General features: G+C 46.8%; 1 protein-coding gene across 1 annotated transcript in view; it reads right to left on the reverse strand.

Moving 5' to 3' along the window:
- Positions 1–27,781, reverse strand: part of TTLL11 (tubulin tyrosine ligase like 11) — a 206,363-nt gene that overhangs the window by 127,630 nt on the left and 50,952 nt on the right. The window contains 4 exon segments of the mRNA XM_033123502.1: positions 5,102–5,121; positions 5,124–5,184; positions 5,186–5,569; positions 5,571–5,678. Of these exon segments, the coding sequence (XP_032979393.1) occupies positions 5,102–5,121; positions 5,124–5,184; positions 5,186–5,569; positions 5,571–5,678 (573 nt within the window).

The raw sequence follows: 27,781 nt of genomic DNA on the forward strand, positions 1-27,781 counted from the left end.
GCAGCAGCCAGTGACATAGGGGGGAAACCAGGAGAGTGTGGCAGCCCTCACCTTTTTCTGCTTGGCAAATTCTGCATGCCTTAAGCTCCCACTTAAGCATCTCGTCTTCTGGGAAGCCTCCCCTGCCTGGGTTAGGCAAAGTTAGTTCCTCCCTTTTCTGTGCTCTCCTTGCGTCCTGCATATGCCCTCTTACAGCTTTTTTTACAAGGAATTATAATTCCCATGTATTGGTCTTCTGCACTCAACTGAGCTCCTCTCAGAGGCAGGGACGGTGTCTTATCCACAACCACATGCTCCCAAACTAGCTCAGGGCTCATCTGTGCCCAGGGAATGTGTTAGAGTCCAAAGGAAGAAAAAAGCATAACTATCGGGAGTGGTGAAGAAGGCTTTATAGAGAAGGTGAGATCTGAGCAGCACTTTGTTGGAAGGCATTGAATTAAAAAAAAAAAAAAAGTGAGAATAGAAGAGAACATGGCAGGCCATGAGAACAAGCAGGCAGGATTGGGAAAACATAAGTTATACCTAACAAACAGGAAGCAGTCTGTTTAGCAGGCCCATAGGGCTCAGGGAGGGTACAAGGAAGCGAGGCTGGAGCCAGGCTGGGAGGCAACCAATGCCAGGCTAAGGACTTGGTTCTCAAACTATATTCCTTGGAACACTGGCATTCCATTAAGGTGACAATTTCAAGGTTTCCTATAATATCAAGGTGCTTCCTCATAGACAAGTTTGAGAACTGTTGTTACAAATAACACACCATGCAATAATAACAAAAATTGTCATTTATTAAGTTATTACTATGTGCTCGGTACTGTGCCAAATGTCCTATCCAGTTTTCTCTCATTCGATCTTGCAATAGTTCTGTGAGGTAGATACAAAAATCATCTCTATTTGCAGATAAGGAAACTGAGATGAAGAGAGGTTAACTTGCCAGGCTCACCAGCTAGAGTTGCTGGAAGGAGCCAGGGTTAGCTCAAACTCAGGGCGTCTGAGAACGAAACCCGAGCCCTTGCACAACCGCTGGACTGCTTCTCCGCCTCCTTCCTACGGGTGTGTAGGGTGAAGGAGGGGAGGAAGAAGTTACAGAACAATGAAGAAAGAGGAGAAGCACCTTAGGATTTAGGGAGGGCATCTCCTCCAGACATCTGGGGGAAGGGTCATGACCTAGTAGAGAATTAGACTTGGGGCTAGAGGCAGATAGAGACCAAGCAGTGAACCTGGGATAGAATGTTCTTGAAAGCTGAGCTGGAAACCTTTCCTCTGCGTGTGCATTTCTGCCACATGAATCATCTACACCCAGATGGACCGTACTGTTTAAGCCAAGGTCACACTGCTGCCCTCAAGAAGACTGGCATGAGGCTATGTTGCTGGGGGCTGCCTGAGCAATGACAGGGGGAAAGACCAGAAGGATAGGACAGCCACGTTTCTAGGCAACAGATCACAGGACAGCTGCCCACAGCCGGAGCTGTGCCAGCAGTTGCTATGGGCCACGACAATTTCCCAAGTAGTTATTGTGGCTATGATGGGAAAGAGGTCATGGTCACATGTTTGAAATAAATGTAATGTTGTTGGCTAGGGTTTATGTTCTGGAATGCTGCAATCTGGGCCAGGCCCAGGCTACAAGAAAAAGGGGCTTCACAGCAAAGAAATAAGGTATGATACATGCACAGAACATTATAGTTTGCAAAGCCCCTCATAATCTTTCTCTCATGTGAGCTGGACAGCAACCCTGCGTGAGGAAACTGAGGCACAGAGAAGTGACTTATGCAAGAACACACAGCAAATCAATGGCAAAACTAGACGTTGCCCCTAAATCTTTGGCTTCCAAGTTAGTTTGAGATCCGAACTAATTGGTGTTTTAACAAGTGGTACAAATAAAGAAAGCAAGAGTGGACTCCAGGGAGAAAAGGATAATATTTTCTCAATCAGCGTGAATCTGAAATGTATGGTGAAACACATTTCAAACATCTAACACTTTCTACCTTGTCAAAGCACTTTCACTTACATTACTTCACAATGCTCCTAAGAAGGCAGGTAGGGAAATGAGTGCAGGGGGTTCACAGAGAAAGAAACAGAGGTTCAGGGTGGTGAAGACACTAGCCCAAGGTCACACAGCTGGGAAGAGGAAGAGCTCCCCCTGGAGTTTACTTCTAGCGCTGCGCTCCTCCCCAGACCCCAGGCCTGGAAGCACTTAGCGTGGTCAACAATGGAAAACGGTCCCAGGGCTGTAGTTCCATTTGCTCGATGAGGTCTGTCCAAACCAGTGGCCCCCTTCCTGTCTGCCCTCAGCTACCCACAGTTTGGGCCCCCGGTTCCACCCTGATGGGCTGCCCCAAACAGCCTGTCCTTACTTAGCAAGACAACCGCTGCCCTCCACCCTGAACTCTCACTGTGCCAGGGCTCTGTGGCTTGGCCATGCGTGCCAGGCCCACATGATACTCCTGGAATAGCTGTCACTGTCAAACAGATGTGACCGCACAGTCCCCCGGGATGACCCTGGATGCCTCCACGTTGCAACTGTCACCTTTGCCCTCACCTTTTGTTGGCTTGGGCCAGGACCTGGTTTTCCTGGTCCAACCTCTAGTCCTGCCCACTGACCCTTTCTCACGCCTTAAGCCATGTACCTGAGGGCTGAGCTGGACATTCTGGCTGGGAACAAAAGCCTGGGGTCCAAGTGCCTAAGGACAGACCCCTGGATGACAATTAACCCCTCCTGAAAACTGATCACAACCTGAATACCCTTCCAGAGGATTCCACCAGCCTGCCTGGAAACCCTGTGGACTGGGGCGCAGCCCCTAGGGCAGCCGCCCTGGATTTGGGGCTGCACCTCACGACCAGCCTCCCGTCCTGCTGCCTCACTGCCTCCCCTCTCCCTCCCGCTCCACACTGCTGTTACTTTCCTGCCACAGTCTTCGATGAAGGACTAGAAACAACACAAATGTGCATCGACAGAAGAACTGATGAACAAACTGTGCATATTTGCAGTGGGATACACAGCAATGCAAATGAAACAATACCAAGGACCCACATGAATCTGCAGTGGGAGACCATGTTACCAAAGTCTGCATACTTTACCATAGTGTTTTTATAAAGCTCAAACACAAGCAAAGCAGAACAACACGCTGTTTAGGGATATATTCGTGAGTAATACAGTGTTTTTAAAGCAAGGAAATGATAAACATAAAATTCAGGGTAATGGTTGCCTCAGGGGTGAGTGGAGAATACGATGGGGAGAAGCACAGTAACTGGAGCTCTGGGGTTGGGAGGTGGGTTTCGGATGATCTTTTTGGGGTTCTGCTCCATAGCTTACATATTGTTCCATGCATTCTTTTTTTTATACACAACTGCTACAAAATCATTTATTACTTTAAAGAATAGATGAAGAGGGTCCCAGAGGTATCCCTTCTTATCATCTCCTTCCCATTCTGACTTATCTGGTGGCGGAAACTGTGTCTCGTGAGGGCCCGGACTCCACGAACCCCACCCCCACCCAACCCACCTTCACAGCCAAATAACCTGAAAGAAGCTCCGCCTCGTTCCATTTCCTTCCCTCCCACCCTCTGACCATCCCGTCACTCCACTGAAGTCAGGAAGCACAAGGCGCAGTTTCAGTTCTGGTCTTGTGTGACATCTCAGCAGCATTTGCCGAGGCCGACCCCCGCCTGCGGCTTCTCCAAGCGCATCGTCCTTGGCATTTAGGGTGGTTCCTCTCCTGCTGTCCCTTCTATCTCTCAAGCCACTTCTTTTTGCTGGGTGCCCCCCTACTCCGCTTGTCCCTCACGTAAATAGTGGTCCCCACATGGGTCTTCTCAGGCCTCACCTCACGTGGCAGCCTCTCTTGGTTTCAGTCACCATCTGAGTTCCCAATCATTCTCTTCAGCCCAGACTTTTCACGCATGAACTTCAGGCCCAAATGTCCAATTGTCTACTCCCTTTCCACTTGGACGTCACACAGGTATTTCAAAGACGTGTTCAAGGCCGACTCCTGACGTGCCCCCCACAAGGGGGGAAGTGCCTGAGCCACCTGCCACTCACTCTTGCTTCTCCCCACCCCTCACTGCCACCTGCTCTCCATTCTCTACCAGCTCCATCCAATCACCAAGTCCAGCCATTCTACCTCCTCAGTGGCTCTCAGATCTACTCTCTTCATCTCTGCCAAGACCATCCTAATACAAGCCAACGTCATGTCTCGCTCGTATGAAAGCACTCAGCTCACTAGTCACCTCCCTGACCCCCCGCTGCAGCCACATTGTTCTTGGTAACATGCAAACCTGAGTTCATCAGTCCCTGCTAACACCTCCACTGGCCCCCAGGGCCTTCGGCTCTCCACGATTGGCACCACCTCATCTTCCTTCATCTCTCTCCACATCTCTGCCTCGAGCCCCACCCTCCAACCACACTGAACCTCTTTTAGTTCCTCAAACACTGCATGCTTCCCTCGTCCCCCAAGCACGCAAAACGTGTTTTCCCCCTTTCAATACCTTGTCTTCCCTAACCCTATCCAGTCTTGCCTGGTTCATCTACTCTTACTTCAGGTTCCAGTTTAACTGCCACTTCTTCTAGGAAGCCCTCCCAGACCACCCTCACTCCCGCCCAGAAAACGTTAGATGGTCCCTCCCACAATCTCACAGTGCCCAGCACATTTCCTATTCCATTCTAGCACTTGTGACGCTTTATACTAATTGCTTTTTAAATTATTTGTCTCCCACAGGGACCTGACTTACTGTCTCACTAGGACCTCAGACAGTGCCTGGTCCCTACTAAGCAGGTGGTAAACCTGCCGAAAGAAAGAATGAATAAATGAATGGCAGGCACTGTACTTTACATATGTTGTCTCATTTAATTCTTACAAGAATCCTTTAAGGGAGGTACTATGAGTCTCATTTTACAGATGAGAAAAGGGAAGCAAATTTCCCCAAATCGCACAGCTAGCAAATAGAAAGCTGCAAGCTGGACCCTAGTTTAACATCAAAGCCCACGCCAGCAACCACCCTTCCCCACCTCTGGCCGTCCCACCCCAACCCCTCATCCCACACGAGGCCGGGCACCCCTCTGTAGGTCCCGTCAAGGTTCAGAACTCGGCCGAGCTTCTGGTGATGGTTACCTGGAAGCATGTGGGCCCCGCCTCCCTGCAGGGATGACCAACTGGTAGAAAACTTTGAGCTCTGGAGTCAGGGCAATGACAGTCCTTAATCACCAAGGAGATGATATCAGACCAGACCTTCTTGATGTCAACGCCTTTGGAAGACAACCTACAAAGAATGCTAGAAAAGGTCCTTTTGCTGCCTGTGCTAGCACTGTCCGAATGGACAAAGTTACCGCTGTGGATGTTCAGTGAATAGTTGGTTAAGTGCATAAAGATGTGATGCAGGTTTTTGGCACTGGGCTCCTGATATGGCTCCGTACAAAATCTAGAGAGTCCATCTTTGGCTATGTAAATCTCTAAGGGTTCTAAGGACTTCAGTAAGACATACAGACGAATATCGAACTTGAGCTTGTCGATGAGGAGAGGTTTGCAGATGTACTCCTGGACCACCGCTGGCCTGCTCTGGAGCAACCCTGCCAGGCGGATGTTCGCTGGGGTCTTTAATGAGGTAGATTCCATCACCCTGACAACCGCCATCAGGTTTCACAATAAAAGTGGGCTTCCAGGAAGGGTCACCATCTTTCACCATTTGTACCTTGGGGGGAAAAAGAAGGGTTAGCATTAAGTTCTTTTCCTCTCTGGACCCCCAGAATGAGCCCTGCCTGTGTGAGTACTCACGGAGCACCTGCCAGGGAGGTAACACTGTACTAGACGGTGAGACAGTGACCTAAGGACTGCCCTCACTTCGTCCTGCAGAAGGGAGACTGAGAGTTGCTGCGGATTTGCAGTCACAAGACCTGGGTGTGAAATCTCACTCAGATCGTTGCTAGTTTATTAGCTAATGATGACGATGATGATGATAAAGGAGAAAGAGTGAGAAAATGAGTGCCTACTACGTGCCAGGTACTATGTGAAACACTTGTCATAAGTTATCTCCTCTAAACCCTCACAGGAAATACGGTGGCTCTCTTTTCATAACACAGGAAATGGAGAAGGTGCAGGGGTTGTTAAGAGCATGGGCATGGCGTCAGGCTGCCTGGGCTCAGATCCCGGCCCTGCTACTTACTGTGTGACCTTGGTCAAGTTACTTAAATTATCTGTGCCTTCCTCATCTGAAAAATAGGCGAAGGATTGTTCTGAGGATTAACAAGGTAATAAATGCAAAGAGCGAAGCCCACAGAACCTGACACATACAACGCAGCCATTAAAACCTAGCTGTTGCTGTTTTTCAAAGATCAAGTAACTTGCCAGCAAACTGAGGGGTGGAACTGGGATTGGGAATCTAGATCAAGGACTCTACCATGCTTGCACCTTCCTCTCTGTACAACCATGCCTCGGTTTCCTCATCTATAAAATGGGGCTATAAAACCAACCTTCACTGGGTCATTGTAAAAAAGAAATAAACTAAAATGTGCAAAGGACCAAGCGCAATACCAAACACAGACCTTGTACATGGAATATGTTAGTTTTATCTTTTATACCTCTTATTAGGTTTGTCTGTTATAACTTGGCCAATCCTTCAGTCTGCTGAGATCTTTCGGTCATCCGTAATATTTGCTCTCCTCCCAGGTCCAGGTCAGCAGGACACTCACATAATTATCCAGGGCACTTGCCAGTCCAGACAGACAGTCTAGATCTCTGGGTCATGCATAATTCATACGCCCCAATTCCCCTGGACACTTGTCACATTCTTCGTGCAGCTATAAAGATGGACTGAATGGCGGGAGAGGAGGTTTCACAGGAGAGGCGGGGAGAATTGGAGGATATTTAAAGGGGAGTTGAAAGATGGAGCCACTCTCCCTGCAGCGCTTGGTGTGAAAGAGCTGGAGAACTGGGCTTCTTTCCATTCTGAAGTGCGTAACTCAGAGTGGGGGCGGCACGCCCAGCGCTGGGCTCGCCCTGGCCTCCACCTCTGCTGCGTAAGCCCAAACTCCGGACACCTGCACTCTGGGTTTTACTATCCCTCCGACCAGCCTATATTTCTAAGTGAAGCTTTTGCCAATTCCTGGGCACTATCAGTTACTCCAGGCTTGTAAAAGATCTTTAACATGGAGAAACACTTAAAGCCTTAATAATGGTCCACCTCAATTATTTCCCCTTGTCAGCAAGATTCGAGACTGGAACTTCACCAGAGATCAAGGCAAGACTCCGGGGCCCTCCACTGAGGCGTTTCTCACGACTGTGACCTTGACGTTTATGTAGTTATTTAATATTCATCTACAACATTCATACATTTGGCCCTTTACAGTAAATATACGTGTGCTGAGAATGGCAGTTATGGATCAGGAAGTAAAAAATGTCAAGTTTGCACTGATGGGTAATTTCTCCCTCTGGAAAGATTTTGCTATGCTGGAGATACTAACAGTTCAATATATTATCGGGAGCAATATTTTCTCCTTTGAAATCAGCGTATATGCCTTAAATAAATTAAACTACATGGTCAATAGTCTCTGCATTCATTGCATTACTGAGTATTTCTTCTGCTCTTTGCCAGAGTAGTACCATACAAATCAGGATTATTAATACTAACAGAATCATTGAATTTTTAGAACCATGAGGATCCTCTCCTAATTCAAATGCGGAAGCTTGAGGCTCAGAAAGGTGACAGGACTCGCCTTGGATCCCGTACCTGGGTAGGGGGTGGTTAGGATGAGACCTGAGGACTTCTGATCTCACAGTAGGTTCTCTGTGCCGTTTTCACCTCTGATCGGATAAAAATTAAAGGTCCTTTTTTCCTAACTACTATAGAAAAGAGCCTCTAAGATAGCAGACAGTGTTGGTATCTGAACTCCGTCCCTCACACTAGAGTCTGGCCCCTGCGTTTGCCAGGACTGCACCATTCCAGACCTGCGGCCGGGCCTCCGGGCACAATCTACGGGAAAGCCTCGCGGCTGTGCCGAACGTGGTTCCCATAGCAACCAGGCCCTTCCGCGACTTCTATTTTATAAAAGGAGAACGTTTTCCACAATTTCACATTCGCTCTCCTCTGAGGTTTACTCAAGGGCGACCCTTTCCCCCCAGCTATTAAAGTTATTAAAGTCAAGAACTAATGCATTGGTTCTTAGCAAGCAGTCATCGACCAGAATCTACTATAGTCGATTTATAACTAGGCCCCAGCCCCAGACATTCTGATTTAATAGATCTGGGATGAGACCTGGGCATGCGTGTTTTTGGAAGAGGCACGACAGGTGATTCTGATGTCACTCGGTTTGAGACTCATTGGACTAACGTGAATCAAACAAAAATACAATCTAGGATCAACATATTGAATGAAGTTTTGTGCATTGATACTAGCCTGAACGCTTGGAAGACCTGCACTTAGGCTAATCTGATGGTATCGCCGTTTTTACCCCAATCTGCTGTTGGACGGGAAATCCATTATCTTGTAACTGTATGCATGGATGGCTGAAAGAGATACGGAGAGGACGCGGTGGCCTGATTGCTTGGCACTCATCTGGCCCATTAAAAAAATTATGTGTATTTTACTGCCCCCTAGTGGAAATTTAAGAAATGTAACTGGGAAAGACCCCCTTTCAAAATTCACTCTATTAAGATGTTTAAATGGTCTCAAAGCAGCACCACTAGAAAGCTGTGGTACTGGTGAGGTAAGATCATGTTTTGGATAAACTCATCTCTAAAATACCAGTTTTGGCCAAGGTCACATTGATTTTCATACTGTCTTATATATTTTCACGTGTTCTCTCTACGACACAGACTGGCCTCCCTGTGAAAAGTCTCTCAGTCTGCACAAAACATTTTAAATTATGGACAATGTGAATATGAAATCCTGGAAATACATGCCACAAATACCAGTGATGTTTATTTTTTTCATTGTGAGTTTTTGTATTTTCCAAAGATTCCATTAGGAACAAAAAATATTAGTAGCAATAGTAGGCAGCAGGAAGCGCCCCTAACTAGAAAGATTTTCATAAGGAATAGCTTTTGGAGAACAGATGTTTGTATCTGTTCTCAGCAGCATTACTGTTCACAGCAGCATTACTGTTTGTATCTGTTCACAGCAGCATTACTCACAATAGCCAAAGGTGGAGCAACCCAAGTGTCCATCAACAGAACAAAATATTGTATATTCATACAACGGAAAATTATTCAGCCATAAAAAGGAATGGAATTCTGACACATGTTACGATATGAATGAACCTTGAGGACATTATGCTAAGTGAAATAAGTCATCACACAAAGGGACAAACACTGGATGGTTCCATTTGTATGAGGTCCCTAGAATAGTCAGATCCATAGAGACAGAAAGTAGAATGGAGGTTACTAGAGACTGGGCGAGGGAAAATGGGGAATTAGTGTTGATGGGTAGAGTTTTAGTTGGGGAAGATGAACAATGTTCTGGAGCTGGAGGGATGTGATGGTAGCACCACAGTGTGAATGTACTTAATGTCACTGAACTGAACACTTAAAATGGTTAAGATGGTAAATTTCTGTTATGCGTATGTTCCCACAATTTTTGTGAAGTTTGTAAAAACTTTTATTAAAAAACAGAAAAGAAATAGCTTTTGGTGAGTCAGAAAGAGTACTGACTCAAAAGACAGAAAAATCTGGACTCTCTTCCCAGTTTAGGCAGGTAATTTCCGACAGTGTGACCTTGAGAAAGTCACCTAACCTCCTGGGCTTTGTTGTACTCACCTATAGAATAAAGGGGGTCACACCAAGGTCCCTGGCTTCCGCCAGCTAACAGGTTCTAAACAATGATTTATCTTGACATCACCACAGTTGAAGGCTGTGTTACAAACACACAAGTGACATTAATCAGCGGAGAGTTCTTACTGAGCTGCTGTGATCAGCGCATCAGGATAACCTACAAGAGCGGAGACCTGGCTGGGAGATTTATGATGCACTTGAGGAAGTTGGCTGGGCTTCAGGGGGAAAGCAAGCTAAAATATTTTGAGAGAGAAATTCAGCCACTGGAATACCAAGCCACAAAGCATTATGAGCAGCGAGGGGTAGGTAAGAGGGCAGTTTCTGAAGAAATACTGGGTCTGCAATACCAAGGGTGTCAAAGCCAGTTAGAATAGTCCTCTGTCACTCAAATGGATTCGCATCCCATCTTAGCAACCGAGACCCTTGGTGTCACAGGCACAGGAAGTAGATCTTAAGCCAAAACAAGCCTCTGGGTAGACAAAGACATGTCACAAAGCGCATGTTGGATAGGGTGCAGGGGCCAGCCGCTTCCCCTTGCAGCCTCTGTGGCCCGAGCCTCAAACCCCGGGCAAATCCCTACCCCCAGTGTTCCAGGTGACCTCTGAGTCAGTTGAGAAGGAAGCAGTCTGCAGTTAGGTTACTGAGGGCCAGCCAGGAAGGGGCAGAGTGGGAGGTAGACAGGTGAGGCCGAGAGGAAGAACGGAGCAGGTAACATGCTGCCACAGGGGGTTTTGTGAAGGCGGGAGAGAGTGGGATACATCTGGGGAACTGCAAACCGCCCTGACGCTGGAGAGCAGAGAGGGGTGCGGAGTGCACTGAAGTCTCACTCGTGGGGCCGCAGGGGCCGGGTCCCGACGACAGCAGTAACAGTAGCGCACACCTACAGGCCACTTATTAATATTATGGGTTAGGCAGTCGTAAGCACTCTGCGTGGACTATCTCATTTAATCCTCAACAACCCTGTTTTACAGATAAGGAAATAGGTGCCCAGAGATGGTAAGCGACTTACCAGAGGTTACACAGGCAATAGGATGGGGAACCAGGATTTAAACACAGGCAGTTCAGAGCCCATGTCAGGATGAATGAGGTAGGGTTTCCGGGCGGGAATTTCTGCCCGTTCTCAGGAATTTTTTTCATTTTCCCCTTCCCGAATCCCAAGATATGAACTCTTTTCTGTTCTCCGCGATGAATCATTTCCACAAAGCGACAGTACCAACCACCTGGGTCCAAGGAGGCGATTTTCCCGATTTCCCGACCAACTTTTCTCGGGATTCGGGAATGGAAAAGCAAAAAAGATTCCTGAGAACAGGTGGGAATTCCTGCCCGGAAACCCTAGAATGAGGGATATGTGTGAGGAAGAGGAATGGAAGGAGACCAAGCTTGGGTGTGAAGGCAGGGCCTACGGGGAAGAGCCTGGAATATCATTTTTAGGAGCCTGGACAATGACCTGAAGGGACGAGGAGGCACTGAAGGGTTTCGAGGGGGAAGCAACTTAATTAGATGTGTACTTACTTCTGGCTGCCGCGTAGAAAATGGCCTGGAGCGGGTAGATGGTCCGGGGCAGAGAGGAGGAGCCTGAACCGAAGCTGGCGGTGGGGTCAGGGAGAGAGCGGCGGGCTTGAGAAATATTTTGGAGGTAAAATGGACAGAACTGGGTAACTAGGAAGGGAGATAGGAGCGTTGGGACAATTTCCAAATGTCTAGGTGGATGGTGTTATGTGCCCAGGGCATAGAGGAGGAGTGAGAGAGGTTTAGAGGAAGCTGGGGACGGTGGAGCCTAGAGGGCACACAGCTGGAGGCGCTCTGGAGTCGTCCGGAAAGGCGAGTCTGGAGCTCAGGAGCCAGATCTGGGTCGTCGGGCCCCTGGATGATGGCTGAAGCCTCCACAACGGGCCAGGGTACACTGGGAAGTGCGGAGAGGGAGAGGAGCTCATCTGGGAACGAGAGGCTGGGGCAGGCAGGAAAGATCACAAAACGCCTTGTATTTGTACTGGATCTGTCGGCCACTGGTGGATTTCCACCGGCAGGTAACATGGCACCCGTATCACTTTGGCACTCGCGAGGAGGACGGTTTGGAAGGAATGAGACTAGATGCACGATGATATGGGGGCATATCAACGTCCACAGAGGCAGGGGCAGTGGGGTTGGGATGGGAAACAACACAGGGAGATTCAGGGGCCCCTGGTGACTGGATGGAGATAAGGGCGAAAGGGGGGGATTCAGCAATGTGGGGGGATGGTACCATTTGCCGATTTAGGGAATACAGGACGAGGAGCAGGCCTGGGGGGGTGAGGGAGGTGAGAAGGGCACCTCATTGACTGAATATTATTAATTGAGCACCTACAGCCACAGAGCCAACTTAGGATTTCATAACCTCATTCCTCACACCCCTTGCTGGTCCCTGGAACCCGACCGCGTTGTCCAATATCTCATAGAGATGATTAATTTTGCTACAGCAACTCTCCCAGTATTGGCAAAAATAAGAGCTACTGTCTGGCAGGGGTAAGACTCCGATTTTCAACTCAGATATGGAATGTCTCGAACTGGAGAAGGGTAGCCAAATAACCTCTCCGCCCGGTGGTTGGTGGGGCAGCCTGGGGCCCGGGGGACAGCTGCAGGACCTGCCGCTGCAAAGTCAAACATTTTCACCACTCCCCGGTTTTTAAGAATTCCAATGAAAAACTAAGTGGTAAAAGAAAAACAAAACAAAACCTCTGCTCGTTTTATAAGCAGCCTGGGTTTACTTGAGCAGTTTAAAGGAACTACCGTTAATTATTCCCAAGGAATTATAACTGACCACTCCCAGGCGACTCCGTGGCGTGGCTTAGCCGGCCCCCCTTCCTGAGCAGGCTGGCTCTAAATTACTCTCCCAGCAGCCTCATTTCCTGCCCCCACCCGCCTCCCTCTTTCATGCCTCTGCGCTTTTATGCGTGCTTCCCCCAGACCTCTCTCCCACTTCTTTGCTTGCAGAACTCCTACTCATCCTCTAATGCCCCCCTCAAAGGTTTCCTCTGAGAATCCTTTCCTGGTGTACAACCCTCCAGGCAGAACGGCCACTCCTGTCCTCTGTGCTCCCACAACGGTGGCATCTAATCTTTCTTTCTACAGCACATCTCTATCAGATTATAATGTAACTACATATGTCTTTAAGTTTAGAGCTATATTGTGTTATAGCTACATATTTAGGTATGTTATGAAAGCTAAGAACATGGACGCTGACGCTAGACTGCCTTCAGTACTAGAAAGCCCAGCGCTGCTGCCACAGCTATGTAACTCTCAATAATTTTACCTCACCGTGCCTCAGTTTGCTCATCTGGAAAATGGGAGTAGTGGTAACAGTAATCCCTCTGCCATATAGGGTTGTTGTGGGGATTACGAAAGTTAAAGAATGTGCAGTGCTGGGGCTCGCATATGGTGGGCTACTATTGTTTATTGTAATGATGTCTCTCCCGTTTGACTATGTGCTCACTGGGGAGGAAGACCATGCCTTATTTTACTCACTATTCCCAGTATGTAGCAGAGTAGGTGCTCAATAAATATTTTCCAAAGTGAAACTAATAGGAAGCTTGATTACTATGGCATTTATGAACCCCAGGAACACCCGTTAATAGAGGTCTAGTTGACAGATTGCCAGATAAACCAGCTTCTTCTATAGAAACAAGGGTATTTTAACGCTTAAGAAAGAGGAGAGGAACAACTCCATGTGTGGAGCAGACGGTCGGCGCTATGTGCTATACAGCCATGATATACCGAATCCTCACAACGGCCCTGCAAGGAAGTGGAGGCTCAGAGAGGTGGAGTCCCAGGGCCAAGGTCACACAGCCAAGGAGCAGTAAGTTATCATTTGAAACCAAGTTGATCAGACTCAAAAGTCTGTGATCGTTCCATGACAACTATGTTCTTTGGGGAAACTCAAAGCAGTTGAGATGTGGGAACTTCGGTTTAGTAGGCAGAATAAGGAGGGAGACAGCTGAGGGGAAACAGCTATACCAGCAGTGTAGGGAGGACCCTGTACAGCTACAGAGCTACCTTTACCTTCGCATCTTTGCACCCAGCCCCGCCACGCCCAGGAAGGAATTACCGCGCACACACACACACATACACACACACACACACACTTTATGAAGACACTGGAGACTTGCCCAAGGCCACACCGCTAGTGACAGAGCCACATAAAATCTCCAGATGTCTAACCCAAACTTCTTCTACCATAACTGACTCACGCATCAGAAGAAGTCTTTCAGAAGAGACCTGGGGGATAAGTAGTCTCTCTTTGTTCCGACTAATAACGTCACATTTGTTTGACAGTACAACAAATTTCACTGCTTTTCACAGCTATCACCTTATTTAAAGTTCAGGTCTCTATTCCAGGGAGAATAAGAAGAAACCGAAGCCCAAAGAGTAAAGTGAGAAACCTGCAGTCCCCAGGCTAGAGGTGGAACCAGAGCGGCAGTCCTGGGCCCAAGCTGCCCTGTGACACAGCATCACAGGGGTTTCTCAGGGATGCCATCCCTTCCCAGCATGACAACCAAGCAGCAAAGAGGACTCTCGCCGCGTGCTTTGCCCAAATCCAGACCGTCGTCAAGGCCATTTACTGGATCCGACCTCTACTGAAAGAAACTTTATGTGGCCATAATCTACCCATCATTAGTGAACAATCAGTAAGTCACTCTAGAAATACACCTGGGACGATACATCCTGCTTAATAGGAAGGAACCAGCCCTGTAGTGAGGCTGTCCCTGTTCCTCTCAGGTCTCCCAACACCCGGCCCCCCACTGCCGGAGCTGAGTGACGGGAGTGAGAACACAAGCACAGCCCGTGCACCAGCCAGGCCAGTGGGCCCTGCCTGGCTTCCCCCACCCCGCCCACCCCCTCTCTCCCGAGTTTCCCTAACACACACGCGTGGGCTCTGACCAGGCTGCAGCTCCCCTTCACCTCCACCAGATTCACGTCTCTGAGGGTCTGTGGGGAGCAGCAGAGCGCAGGGCTTCAGAATCAGACAGATGTGGGTTCAAGTCTCAGCTCGGCCACCTCCCAGCCGTGGGGTGCTGGAGCTACTTGACCTCCTGTGTTCAGTATCCGCCCACCAAAGGCACGAACAGTGCCCAGTACCTATGGCTGCTGTGAGGGTTCGGTAAGATCTTGCATTTAGACTTACACGGCATTCTTCTTTATTATTTCATTTTATTTTATAATTTATTATTCTGCCTTGGTTTCCTGATCACATTCCAGATTCTCTACTGAGGCTCACCGCACACCAACTTGGCTGGAGTCTGAAGGCCTGTCCAGCATGCCCCCTGGTGACTGGGCCTGTCTCCTACCCTCAGCTGTTTCCTGCTTCCCTTGGAGGGCAGCCTCACGGTTCCCTTACTCCTGTGGGCCACCCAGCAGGGTCCAACACATAGCCTGCTCCCCTCCCTGGCCTCCCAGGGCCTCACTCCCCTTTCTTTCTTCCCCACAGTCTCCTACTGAGATCCCAGAAGGCATCATAGCTGATCCCATCTGAACACAATACTCGTTTGCTGAGTAAGCTCCCCTTCCAGCTAAAATCGTTTTTCCAATACTGAGGCTTTCTTGCTAATGAAGGGGCAAAATAATCTTTAGCTCCCCTCCAAATGTACGTGCCTACATTATAATCAGAAGCCCTGGCTTTTCCTCCTTCCTAGCACCACAGTCCTGGTATGTCTCTTACATTCTCGCCATACTTTACACACTGAAGTTAAAAAAAAAAAAAAATACCAGGACATCAATGTCATATTTTGCATCTCTTAAACCAGGCGTCTTCCCTCCCAATGCCAGCTGACTGTCTGCAGTATTGTTGAGTGCCAGATCTCTGACCGTATAATCAGAGTCAGGAGACACGGGGGAAAGTGGGGCTGGAGGGCGAGAGTGTGACCTTCCACAGTCACCTGGCATTCAGGTGTGGGGGACCGAGCCCAGGCGTTGGGCTAGACTCATCCATGTGGACACATGAGATCGAATCCTCCAAGATGGGCAATAATCGCATTTTCATTCTTATGCTTTGTAACTAGAGGTTCTTTCCCACAGTCCAAGACCCTACAGAAAAAGAGGCTGTTAACTGGACTGCTAATGCCTTCAAGTCAGGGAAAGTAACCCTCCAACCCCAGGGTCCCCCCTCCCTATCTGACCCCACTTAGCACGGAACCTTGCATGGAACCGGAGACTCAGCAAGTGCTGGTTGAAACCCAGTTCACTGTCTCTCTTGTTTAACGTTGTTACATTTTGTCCAGAAGCACAGGTAACATTGCTTCTAATGCTAAGCCTGGGTGATTGCAGCCACTGCCAGGACTTCAGTTACAGGACGCCCCGGGTGCAGCTGACTTCCCCGGTTTTCTTCCTCTGGCACACACTTCTCTCTTGGGCTCCAGACCTACATAATTAGACACCTCCATAGGCTTCAGAAATTCCATGTGGCCAAAACTAAATCCAGTGTCTCTTTCCTCAAATCTCCTCCTCCTTTGTTCCTTATGTCCGTAAATAGTAGCACCATCTACCGATGTCCACGAGCCAGAGCCCTGGGAGTCACCCCAGCTCTACCTTCTCTCCCATCATCCACCCACATCCAGTCACCAAATTCTGACATTTCTCCTTCTTAACGCCTCTTCCCATCCTCTGCTCCTCTCAGCATGTCTCACCTGCATTGCTGCAATGGCCTCCTAAGTGATCTGAATGCCTGAAATAGAGGCTCTGTGTTTGGTTTTCCCATATATTATTTTCAATCCTTATAAGCAACCCTATGTGGTAAGCTTTAAAGGGTGAGCTGTATGAAGTTGCCATTTTCATAGATCAAAACAGTCATAGATATTGGCGATTTCACAGTGTTCAACCTAATATTATCACCCCCACCCCCACCCCCGTCACGGGTGAGGAAACTGGGGCTTAAAGGATAAATTATTTCCCCAAGGTCAGACTCCAGGGGGCCCGGATCTGAACCCAGGAGTATGTTCAAACTCCCAAAGGCCATACTTTTTCTGTTAAATCATGTCATCTTTCAGGGTTCATGTACCAATTTCTAGAGGAAGGCTCACAGCTTACTACTTCAAGATGTAATTAATGCTATATAGTAACTACCATGTATGAGCACCTACTATGTGCCTTACCTTTATTGTTTTCCTTAATCCTCACAGGTACATGTCATGTCATGAGAAATCAACTGACACTGGTTTTTTCTTTTTTGTTTATTCCTTATTTTTTTAAGTATATTTTTGCTTTGTTCTTTAGTACACTTTGTGTGCATGTGGTATCATTTTTAATAATGTTACAAATAAGGGAGCTGAGGTTCAGAGAAGTCTGACGAGCTGTGAATCACACGGGAAGTAACAAGTCAAAGAGTCAGGAAGGCAGGACAGTAAAGAAAGGGCAGAGCGGGCGAGGCGGGGAGGTCTGCGATGGCTCCTGGGACCAGGGCCATGAATGTGGACACTTGCTGCCCTGGGTCCGAGGGGCATGGCCTCCCGCTGGGCCTGCCCGGCTCACAGTCACCAGGCCTGCACAGCAGCGCAGAGCTGGGGGCGCTGGGCAAGAGCTCTGAGCTCTGCCAGAAAAGCACGGGATGGAAACCAGCAAACCAAGAAACCAATCTACACGGAGAACGAGGCCCCACAGCTGGACAGTCGTCAGCCTGATCATTTCCACCAGGAGACTGAGAACAGGATCTGCTGCACGCACTGGATTTCAACCACTGGGTTAAATTTCAAGGAGAAGCACGAAGGTGTTGACACGTAAGGAATTACTTCGACACGCCTTTGATCTCTGTGAAGCTCTGTGGGTTCTAAAAGAGCGTGCAGGTTGGAAGCCAAGCTGGGCTGAGTTTTACAAAGGAGCCCTACTGGGCCCCTGAAGGCCAGCTCTAGAAGCCACTTTTCCTTAAACAAACACTGTCCCTTCCCTCCCCCGCTTTATATCAATGGGAGCAGGTGGCCACTGGACAAGACCTTTGGCTAAGCTCTCCGATGGCTCACGGGAACTGTTAGCCTAGCACCCCTTCCTGACCTCTGGCCAGTCACTTAACGTGGGTGGTCACCGAAAGGAAACTTCTCTTGTTCCTTAGTCCCCCCTCCAGAGAGGGCTGTGGAGGCCATCTCTCCATGTGGGAGCAGGCTCCCCATCTGTTCCCCCCAATCCACTTTCCTTGCCACATTGTCCTCACCACAATGGACTTAGGACAGGAGGAGAGTTTTATCCCCTTTAATGCTTCTGAACCAAGCATGGGCTCCGCCGCTTTCCTTAGCTCCGCCATGGCCCAGATGCAAACAAGCTTTAAAAGACTTTATTAATGACTCAAGGAGAGCAGAAGGGAAATAAACACAGAGAAGAGTGTGCAGCTAGATCATTTTGCTTCTAGATACTCTCAGGGTGAAAGGGCTCCTCAGCGCCCTGAGATGGCCGGAGACAGTATCTTCCCATGTCCTGGCAGCACATGCAGGTTCCCCAGAGGGAATCCCCTGACACTGACGGTGGGAAAGGGTGCGCTCTCTAGGGGAGACCTCACCTAGGACACCAGATAGACAGGACAGCTGTGTGACAGCCGCAACAGAACAGCGTTTCAGGGCATCAGGATACAATCCCACAGACTAACAGACACAGAGGGACACGTACAAGAAATGGAGTGTTTGTTACCCCACAGTGTCGGCATCTTCATCCATCGAACGAGGAGGATTATAATAAACCTCTCTGGCCCAGCATTTCCCAGACTTGCACGACCAGGGGACACTTGTAAAATTAGAAGGTACTTGGAGATCACCGACAGTAGCTCATATGTATTCCGATTAATAATGTGGCTGATTGTAATGTCGATGTATAATGGTGACATTAGTCAATATGTATCATGACACTAAATACACAACAGTTAATCTGAGAGACAATTTACTCTTTGCCTTCACCTTGAATCCAAGTAGCCCCGGTCTCCTTGTCAGTATTTCACCCGTGTAATTTTTAAAGTAAACCCTGGTTATCTAACATCAGGTGAATCCAAGAGCAGCAGAGGTAAGTCTGAGCGGTTTCACTCTGAGAAATCTTTTTTTCTCTTTGAGCTTTTTAAGCACTTTCTAAATATCTACAAGCTGCTTCAAATCTGTCACAGTGGAGGAAGGAAAAGAGCAAGAGGAAGAAGCGACCGTTCATGGAGCTCCACGGCGCTGGGCGTTTTAAGAAGATCCTACTTCCCGATGAGGTAGAGTCATCGTTTGGCTTTTACAGACGACGAGGAAACAGAATTCAGAGAGTGAAGGAAGCAACGCAAGGCCACTCGTTAGCTGTGGAGTGTCAGCGCAAGTGGAGCCAGCCCGGATCCCAAGCTCTTTCCAGGACACCACTTTGAAAAGGAAGCAGGGAGCGAGCCTCAGCAGGTGGGTACACATCATGTAGTACTGGCTTTCCTGCTGCACTAAACGCTCCATGAGGACGAGACGTGTGAGGCTTGTTCAGTACAATAATCTCAGTGCCAAGTCCAACGCCAGAGACTGGAGCTAAGAAAGCTCAGGGGACGTGGACATGATTTTGAAATTTCTGAAGGGCTGGCGTAGAGTCCACAGGGAACAAACATGTTCCATGGGACCAAGAGGGCCAAATCACATCCAGCGGGACGGGGAAGAAAGGATGAGAAAGGTCTCAACTCAGGAATATTTTAAAATTTAGAAAGTCCCATAGTGGAATGAATTGCCTTGAAAAACATTAAACGACGCATTTCTGAAGATGATCAAATATAGGCTGAAGTCTGGTCACCTGTCCAGGTGTGGCGCAGTTTCGCCCAGAGGAGAGTTACACCCTTTCCAGTCCCTAACATTTGTTTATTCTTTGGTACCAACTTCAATTCTAGACCTAATTAGTATCTCTGACTCGCTGTGTGACGTGGCCACGACTCTTTCCCTCTCTTGGTCTCACTTTCCTCATCTATACAATAGAGGCATTGGTCTGCTTAGGGTTTCCAGGATTCTTTCCATAAGCTGTCTGGAGAACCAGGTTATGACCAGACTCCCTGCAGGATGGCGCTGTGCTGCGAGGTCGCAGACCGTCCTCCCTCACGTGGACGCCTCCCTCCCCCCACTGGCCACCGAGGGCAGCCAGCTCAGGGAGCCTGATCAAGGACATTCTCATCCCAGAAGTAAAGTGCGAATCCGGGAAACCTGTGACGTTAGACATAAATCTGGAAAGTGTTAAAAATTAAATTATCAGGATTTGTGTTTTTTAAGGAAGAGAGCCGAAAATGCCCCTGCTCCATACAGATCAATCAGTGGTTCTCAACGAGCCTGGCAGCGCCTCCTAGGGAGGGTTTGGGGAATTGCTGGGAGTGTTTCCGGTTGTCACAGTGAAGGGAGAGCCTTACCAGCTCTTGGTGGGCAGGGACAAGGAGCCCACACTGCCACGCACTGGGCAGTCCTGCCACACCTTCGTAAAGTGAAAGAACCTGTTTATATAGAACATGGAGGGAGCCTGCAACCCAACTCCATGTCACACCTGAACAAAAAGAATTTTCTACAGGATTTAAATTGAGTACCACAATTGTCCAGGAATGCCACCACCATGCAAATAGAGGGAAAGTTATACTTTGTCTTTTTTTCCCCTGGAATTTTATTAAGAGTTGTTCGATATTTCAGAAGCATCACATCACTGATGACACATGGCTGAGTCACCCGTGCAACACATGGTGATTATATACGAAAAAACAGTTTAAAAGGTCAAATAGTTTAAAACATAGTACATATAATATCATATCATTATATGTAATATCATCATATGAGAGAGAATATGAATAAGGTTTAATCAAATTGTCTTTCCTTGTATCCAAACTTATTCATCATAGGTAGGCGCAAGCATTTGACTGCTTCATTATGTCTTCTAGTGTAACAGTGCCCCCCAAAGCATTTACTTACTGAAATACAGAGAATTTTGTTATAAAGAACGTTTCCTTATTTTCTCCTTTAAAGAACATTTAGGGTGGATTTTTTTAAGAACTATGTGTGGTTTTATTTCATTTCAGGATGGTAAAGAGACTGTCACAGAATATTTTTTATACAAGGAAGAGGGTACTGAAATGACACCCCTGTAGCAATGAACACACTTAGCACCCACCAAAAACAAACAAACAAAAAACTCAAAAATTAAAAACATAAGGCTTCTTGGAAATTTGAGTGAATCCAAGGCTGGGGCAGGGGAAATACAAGAAAAGCCTAGAGCGTCTTGTGGTGAAAGTAAGAACGGCTCAGTCACTGGGATTGCTAAGAGGACACAGGGCTCCACTAACCAAATCTTGGATAATTTGAGCATCAAAATAAATAATGATAACAAAGGATTATAATCCATTGAATAAAATAAGAATCCATGAGCTCACATGAACATGCATACATCCATAAACAAATTAAAAGGCAACGTTATTCCTTGCAGCAGAAACTCTACTAACAAATGAAGACGGAATGGTGGACTTAAATAATCACATTTGGTAACCATCACAATAGTAACTGATTTAGGCAAGAATCATTGACCGAGGTTAAAACTAGAGGAGTAACAGGATATTACATAGTCTTAAAGTATCTTCCCACAAGATACTTATTAATTAGAAAAGGGAAAATAGCAACTTTTCAGGCAGACGGCCACCTTAGCAATGATTGAAAGTTAACATCACCAGTAATAAGACACATTAACATCATGTGCCTGTATGGATGATGCCCCTGAGAAAAACACAACACTGCTTCTGTGCTATTCCTGCCCAAAACGCATATCGTGAATCTAATAATCCAGACAAAGCCAAACTGAGAGGCAGTCTGCTAAGTAGCCTACACGGGCATGAAACGCAAAGAAAGACTAAGAAATTCTTCCCGATTAATGGAGACTAAAGGGGCACAACAGTTGAATGCAAGGCATGATCTAGGATTTTCTTTTACTATGATTATTGGGACAGTTGTCACAATCTGAATAAATTCTGAATATGATTAAATTAAAAAATAAGACTGGATCAATGTTAATTTCATGATTTTGATAATTACATTGTGGCTAAAAAAAAATGCTCTTTTATTTAGGAAATACACACAGAGTGTTTAGGGGTAAATTGTCACCCTGTATGCAGCTTACGAGAGAGAGAGAGAGAGAGAGAGAGGAGAGAGAGAGAGAGAGAGCAAGCAAATGTGGTAGATTGTCAATATTTGGGGTTATTTGGGAGAAGGATGTACAGAAATTATTTATATTTTTCTTATAATTTTTCAGTAAGTTTGAAATTATGACAAAATACAAAGTTAAAAGAAAATGGAAGAGGGCCATTAATTTCAAAAGCATAGGAAAGCACTATTAGATCTATTCTAGCCAAACAAATCTTTTTACCCTACTTTTCTAAGTCTCCTCAAAAATGTATGGGGTTAATTAATGTATGGGAGGGTGGGAGAAGGGGGGTGCGTGTATGCCGGTGAGAGGAAAGCACAAGAGAATCATATTTCATTAACGAGGCCAGAGAATTCCATTACAACATCTTTCTAAATCCAAATCTCGACTTTGCTTCGCCTTTCATTAGAACTCCTCCAAGAAGCAATTACATAGAAAAAAAGTTGAACAAGAAACAGAGTAGGAGAGATTTCTTCATTTCTTTGGAGACGCAGAAAGGAGGTACAGGCAGAGCAATTTTCATAATTTTCCTTCGAAAATAGGCACTGAACTCAAGATCAGTTCCACTATTTTCTTGAAGAAAATTAGGCATCTCTACTCAAGTGACTATGGCGACATCACTAAGAATTTTTGCAGAATGAAATGAAAGGACAAAAATTGAAGGGTGAAAGATGACCTTTTCCCCCGCTTTTAGGAAGCAGGGTTTTCTTGACCTTTAAATCAGTCTCCCAGAAAAATGTTTACCTCTGTCACTTTTTCTTTTGCAAAGCTTGCCATGGGGGGGCCGGGGGGTGCACTTTAAAGCAGTAGCCCTGTGATGATCACATTTATCTCAAAATTCTACAGACAAAATCAGTACTGCAAAGTAGCAAGACGCTAATCGCTGCAATTTGAAACACTAAATGTATTTGAGGCCAAATTGAAGTTTAGAAAAATTAAACAACAGAGCTTCTACTCTTTAAACTATTATACTGTACAAGGCTGTCTCAGGGGGTGGCGGTGGGGGCAGCTAAGAGGGAAAAAGTTTAAGCCAAGCTGGGATGCCATGCAGTCAAAGGGAAGTCTTAACTCTTTTCCCTCTCCTAAATAATCTATCATCAAATCATGAGACAATTAGTCTCAAGATTAGATTTTTATTAAAAATTAACATAAGTCTATTTCCAATAAGCCAGAAACACAAGAAATGCTTTGTGTAAGCATTCTTCACTCCAGCTTAAATTTCCATCTAAGACCACAAAACCTCTTTTCAATATTCATTCATTTCACACACATAGGCCGGAGGGTCCCCTTTGTGCTGGGCACCTGGGAAACGGAAATGCATCTCCCAGCCCCCTGGGGACCCCCAGTTTAACAGGAACAGCAAATAAGTAAATGTCCATTTGGGTAGAACGTGGTTCTCATAGCGTCCCTATGGTGCTGCAGATGAGGAAACTGAGGCTCAGAGTAATTAAGTAACCTACCCAAGGTACACACTTAGGAAGTGATGAAGAAAGGATTTTAACCCAGGTCTATAATGACCCCAAACCCTTGCCTCACTATCTCTCAAATAGAAATCATGCAACAAAATACCGTGTTTGGGGGTCCCACAATTGAGGGGGAGTATAGAATTGGGACCCAGAGGAAGTGCCCATGGGTCAGGGCTGCAGGGGAGTGGGAGGTGGAGTGAGAGGGAAAGGGGTATCAGAAAAAGCCTTTACAGATATGGCAGCATCGGCTCTGACACACGGACACTTAGGAGGAGTCTGTCAGGTGGACAAAAGCAGGAAGGGTATCCCTGGAAGAAGAAACAGTCAAGAGGTGCACGAACTCGGGCAGATGTGAGTCTTTCTGAACAGGCTTCAGAGGGAACCACCGGGAAGGCTGTCTTGGCTTTGCCAACATTTGTTGGCCTCAGCCGACCACACCACAGCAGTACTTGGGACGAATGTGCAGACACAGCTTCAGTTTGTGACCCTCCAGGGAGCGAGGCGGAGTGAGGAGAGGACCACGGCCAGCCCCAGTGCAGTTCCAGAAGCAGCTGTCGTGCAGCCTTCATTATCAGCACTTCACCAAGCCGCAGGCTACACCGACCCAGCGTTAGCAAGAAGAAGATTGATTACATAAGGCCCTTTGTGCTCCCACTAAAGCCCTGGCAGCAGAAATTCGTGCAGAATTTTAACTCCAGCAGGGAGTTTTATGGAAGCCCAGGAAAGCCAAACTCACAGAATTCACAAAAGGTTAGAACTGGAAGGGATCTTACTGATGCTCTACAACCTTTTCCTCTTGCAGAGGAAGCACTGAAACCTTAAGGAACGGGGTACGTGACTTGGCCAGGGTCTCATAGCCGGTTAAGAGGTGGCAGCAGGATATGACACCAAAAGCACAAGCAACAGAAGCAAAAACCAACAAGTGGGACTATATCAAATGGAAAAGCTTCTGCACGGCAAAGAAACTATCAACAAAATGAAGGGGAAACCTACAGAATGGGAAAAGATATTTGCAAACCATATATTTGATAAGGGGCTAATATCCAAATTATACAAGGAACTCATACATCTCAACAGCAAATAATAATTTGATTTAAAAATAGACAGAGGACCTAAACAGGCACCTTTCCAAAGAGGACGTACAGACGGCTAACAGGTACATGAAAAGCTGCTCAACATCACTCAGCATCAAGGAATTGCAAATCAAAACCACAATGAGATAACACCTCACACCCTATTGGTGAGAATGAGAACTGGTACAGTCACTATGCAAAACAGTACAGTGCTTGCTCACACAATTAAAAAATACAAGTACCATATGATCCAGCAACCCCACTTCTGGGTCTACACAAAGGAAATGAAATCACCATCTCTAAGAAATACCTGCACCCCCATGTGCATTGCAGCATTATTCACAATAGCCAACACACAGAAACAAAATTCAGTGTCCATCAACAGACGAATGGATAAAGAAAATGTTACACACACATGCACACGGAATATTCTTCAGCCATTAAAAAAAAAAAAAAGGAAATCCTGCCATTTGTTACAATGTGGACGGACCTTGAGGGCATTATGCTAAGTGAAATAAGTCAGAGAAAGACAAATACTGTATGATATCATATGTGGAATTAAAAAAAAAAAAAAAAAGCCAAACCCATAGAAACAGAGAGTAGAATTGTGGTCGCCGGAGGCAGGGGGATGGGAGAAATAGGGAGATATTGGACAAAGGGTACAAACTTCCAGTTACCAGACGGATAGTTCTGGGGAGGTAACGTACAGCATGGTGACTACCTTTAACAATACTGTTTTATATACTTGAAAGTTGCTAAGAAAGTAGACCTTAAATATTCGCACCACAAAAAAAAACTACAATTATGTGAGGTGATGGATGTGTCACTAACATTATGGTGACCATTTTGCAACTAGATGTGTATCAAATCACCATGTTGTATATACTTTAAAAATATACAATGTTATATCTCAATTATATCTCAAAGAGCTGGAGGGGGAAAAAAGGGACGGTACCAGGACTGGAACCCAGGTCTCCTGACCCTGCCTGGCCCAGTGTTTCATTTCACGTTAAGTGAATGATTGCACAGGGCAAGGATACATCTAACTTGTCTTGTAACCCTAGCGCTTGGCCCCTCAGTAGGTCTCCGGAAATGTTTGAACCACAATGAGTCAGAGATCTGAGTGCACCAATTGCAGCATGTGTGTAATTAACCATGTGCTAGTACCTTTGATTCTGAATCTCTGTCATCTCATCTGTAAAGTGGAGATAATGATAAGTCCCCAATGAGTAAGGATAACAGAGGTCATGTGTGTAAGAAGCGCGTGGTAAACTGCAAAGCACTTCCCATGTGCCAGTTGTCACTCGGGCTATTTGAAAGGACTTCCTAGTGAATAGGACCTAAGTGCGCTTTTCCAAAGAGGAACAGCATCTTGAGTTTCAGATGATGTCATTTTTCCAGTAAACAAATTGAGCTGTTAAGCAAGGGGCACAAGAACAACTCGATGTATCTAAGCAGGAGGTGAAGTTCTATTTTTGGCAACAAAGGCAATAAAACTTGAAGCAGATGGGAAGGTGAAAGGAGGGCTCCCACAGCGTGTCTGCCTGGGGCTGTGAGTCATCTGCCTTCTGACAGCTGGAGTCCCCTCCTTCTGCCTTCATTCTTCCACTGGTCGTGCACTGGAACCCTGGGCCACGCGGTGCCATGCTGCATAAGCAGAAGGCATTCTAGACTCCATGACACCTCCCAAGCTTGCTGCAGATGTGTGAGAGCTCTGTGTGGGGCTGTCATCTCACTGGATGACATCATTTTGGTAAGTTCCTCACGGCCCAAGTCTGGCCCCTGCCCTTATAAAGTGACAGGCTGGGCCAGGCTGATGTCCTTGGTTGGGGAAGCTAACTTTTGATGGCTAAACTCACAAGGGACAAAGCTGTTCCAACGACTGCATCTGCATATTAATTTGCAATTCAATTGGGCAAATACACTTGACTTCCCACAAGGTGCCAGGCACTGTTATGGGCATTTAGGATTACAGTCATGAATGAGACTGGCTGCCCTGGTGGGACAGGACAGGAGAGAAAGATTAACTAAACATGTAGTTACTAGCAGTGTGATAGACATAAGAACCAGGAAGAGAGAAACGCAAAGTGCTCCCCCCCCACGCACCCCACATGGGGAGCAGAGTACTAGGCTTTACAGAGAAAGGAAAAGATAAGCAGGGGTCTGAAGAATTAGCAAAGTTGGTAGGTGAAAGAAGGTGGCTTGGAGGTGGGAGAGGGGCACAAAGGATGAGGTTGAGTGCTCCAGGCAAAAGGCTGTGCAGAGGCGCCCCTGAGTACCTAAGAATTTGAATATGGAAGGATCTCAGAGGAAGAGGTCGGAAATGGTGGGAGCTGAGGCTGCAGAGGGAGGCAGGGCCTCTACAAGGCATGTAAAGGAGCTTAAACTTCATCCTTTGGGTGAATTTCAACCACTGGGGAGCCAAAGTCAGCCCATTCGCATATTGTCTATATGAAGGAAATGATGCAAATAATCAATTCACCAGAAGTTTATTTGCTAGCGTGGAATCAAGACAAGGAACATATGCCCCACATTGCAGGTTTTCTTTCTGCCTCGACTCTGACCCACTTATAATTCCACATTTTCCTAGTTCCTAAACCCAGTGGAGAACATTGTTCTCTGGGGATTTGCAAATAATGCACTTCATTCAGCCTTGAGGAGCTGAATCAATAAAAGCTAACTTAGGATGGTAACTGGAGAGGAAAATGGAAGACCCATGCTCCCTGGTTCCTTCCAAGAAACTGCAAAACAGTACTGACAGGTTTTTGGCTTTACTCACTGAAAAATTCTTCTGCTATGAAATACAAACTCCTTCACCATAATAAATACTGTTTTGATAACAAAACTGTACTTTCTCAAATACCCAGATGGGGAGACCATATGCAAAATAAACTCCAAGGAATTTTTTTATTGGCCATCTGCTAAAATTGGAAAGAAAGCCTGCATCCTCCTCCAGTGTTCACAAAGATTTCCACCGAGAATCCTACTTGCTTCCTTCTACTGCCACCCTGCTGATCACGTTTGGGGACCAGTTTGGCAAACGGTTATAGCAGGGGAAGGTGGATCTCCCGCTTCCTTTAATGAAATAGATTTAATCCTAATTAATGTGAGAAACAGAACACCCACAAAGTGGCAGGTTCTCAAATGTTTTCCAGCTACTCGCGCGCACATCCTCCTGCTGTCTGTTGCCGGGAATCACTAAGGGAAGCTCGCACACGGAGAACTTGCTGCCGCCCTCCTGCAAGACAGCCGACCCTCATAATTAAGTGCGTCACTTCTCATAAAGCCCTGGCTTTGGCTTTCACGGTCAAAATGGAAATGCACACACCCTTAATACAGCAATTCCACCCTGAGATGTCTACCTGAAGGAAGTGCCGGCA

The sequence above is a fragment of the Rhinolophus ferrumequinum genome, chromosome 12 (genome assembly GCF_004115265.2).
Source record: "Rhinolophus ferrumequinum isolate MPI-CBG mRhiFer1 chromosome 12, mRhiFer1_v1.p, whole genome shotgun sequence".
Lineage (NCBI taxonomy): Eukaryota > Metazoa > Chordata > Mammalia > Chiroptera > Rhinolophidae > Rhinolophus > Rhinolophus ferrumequinum.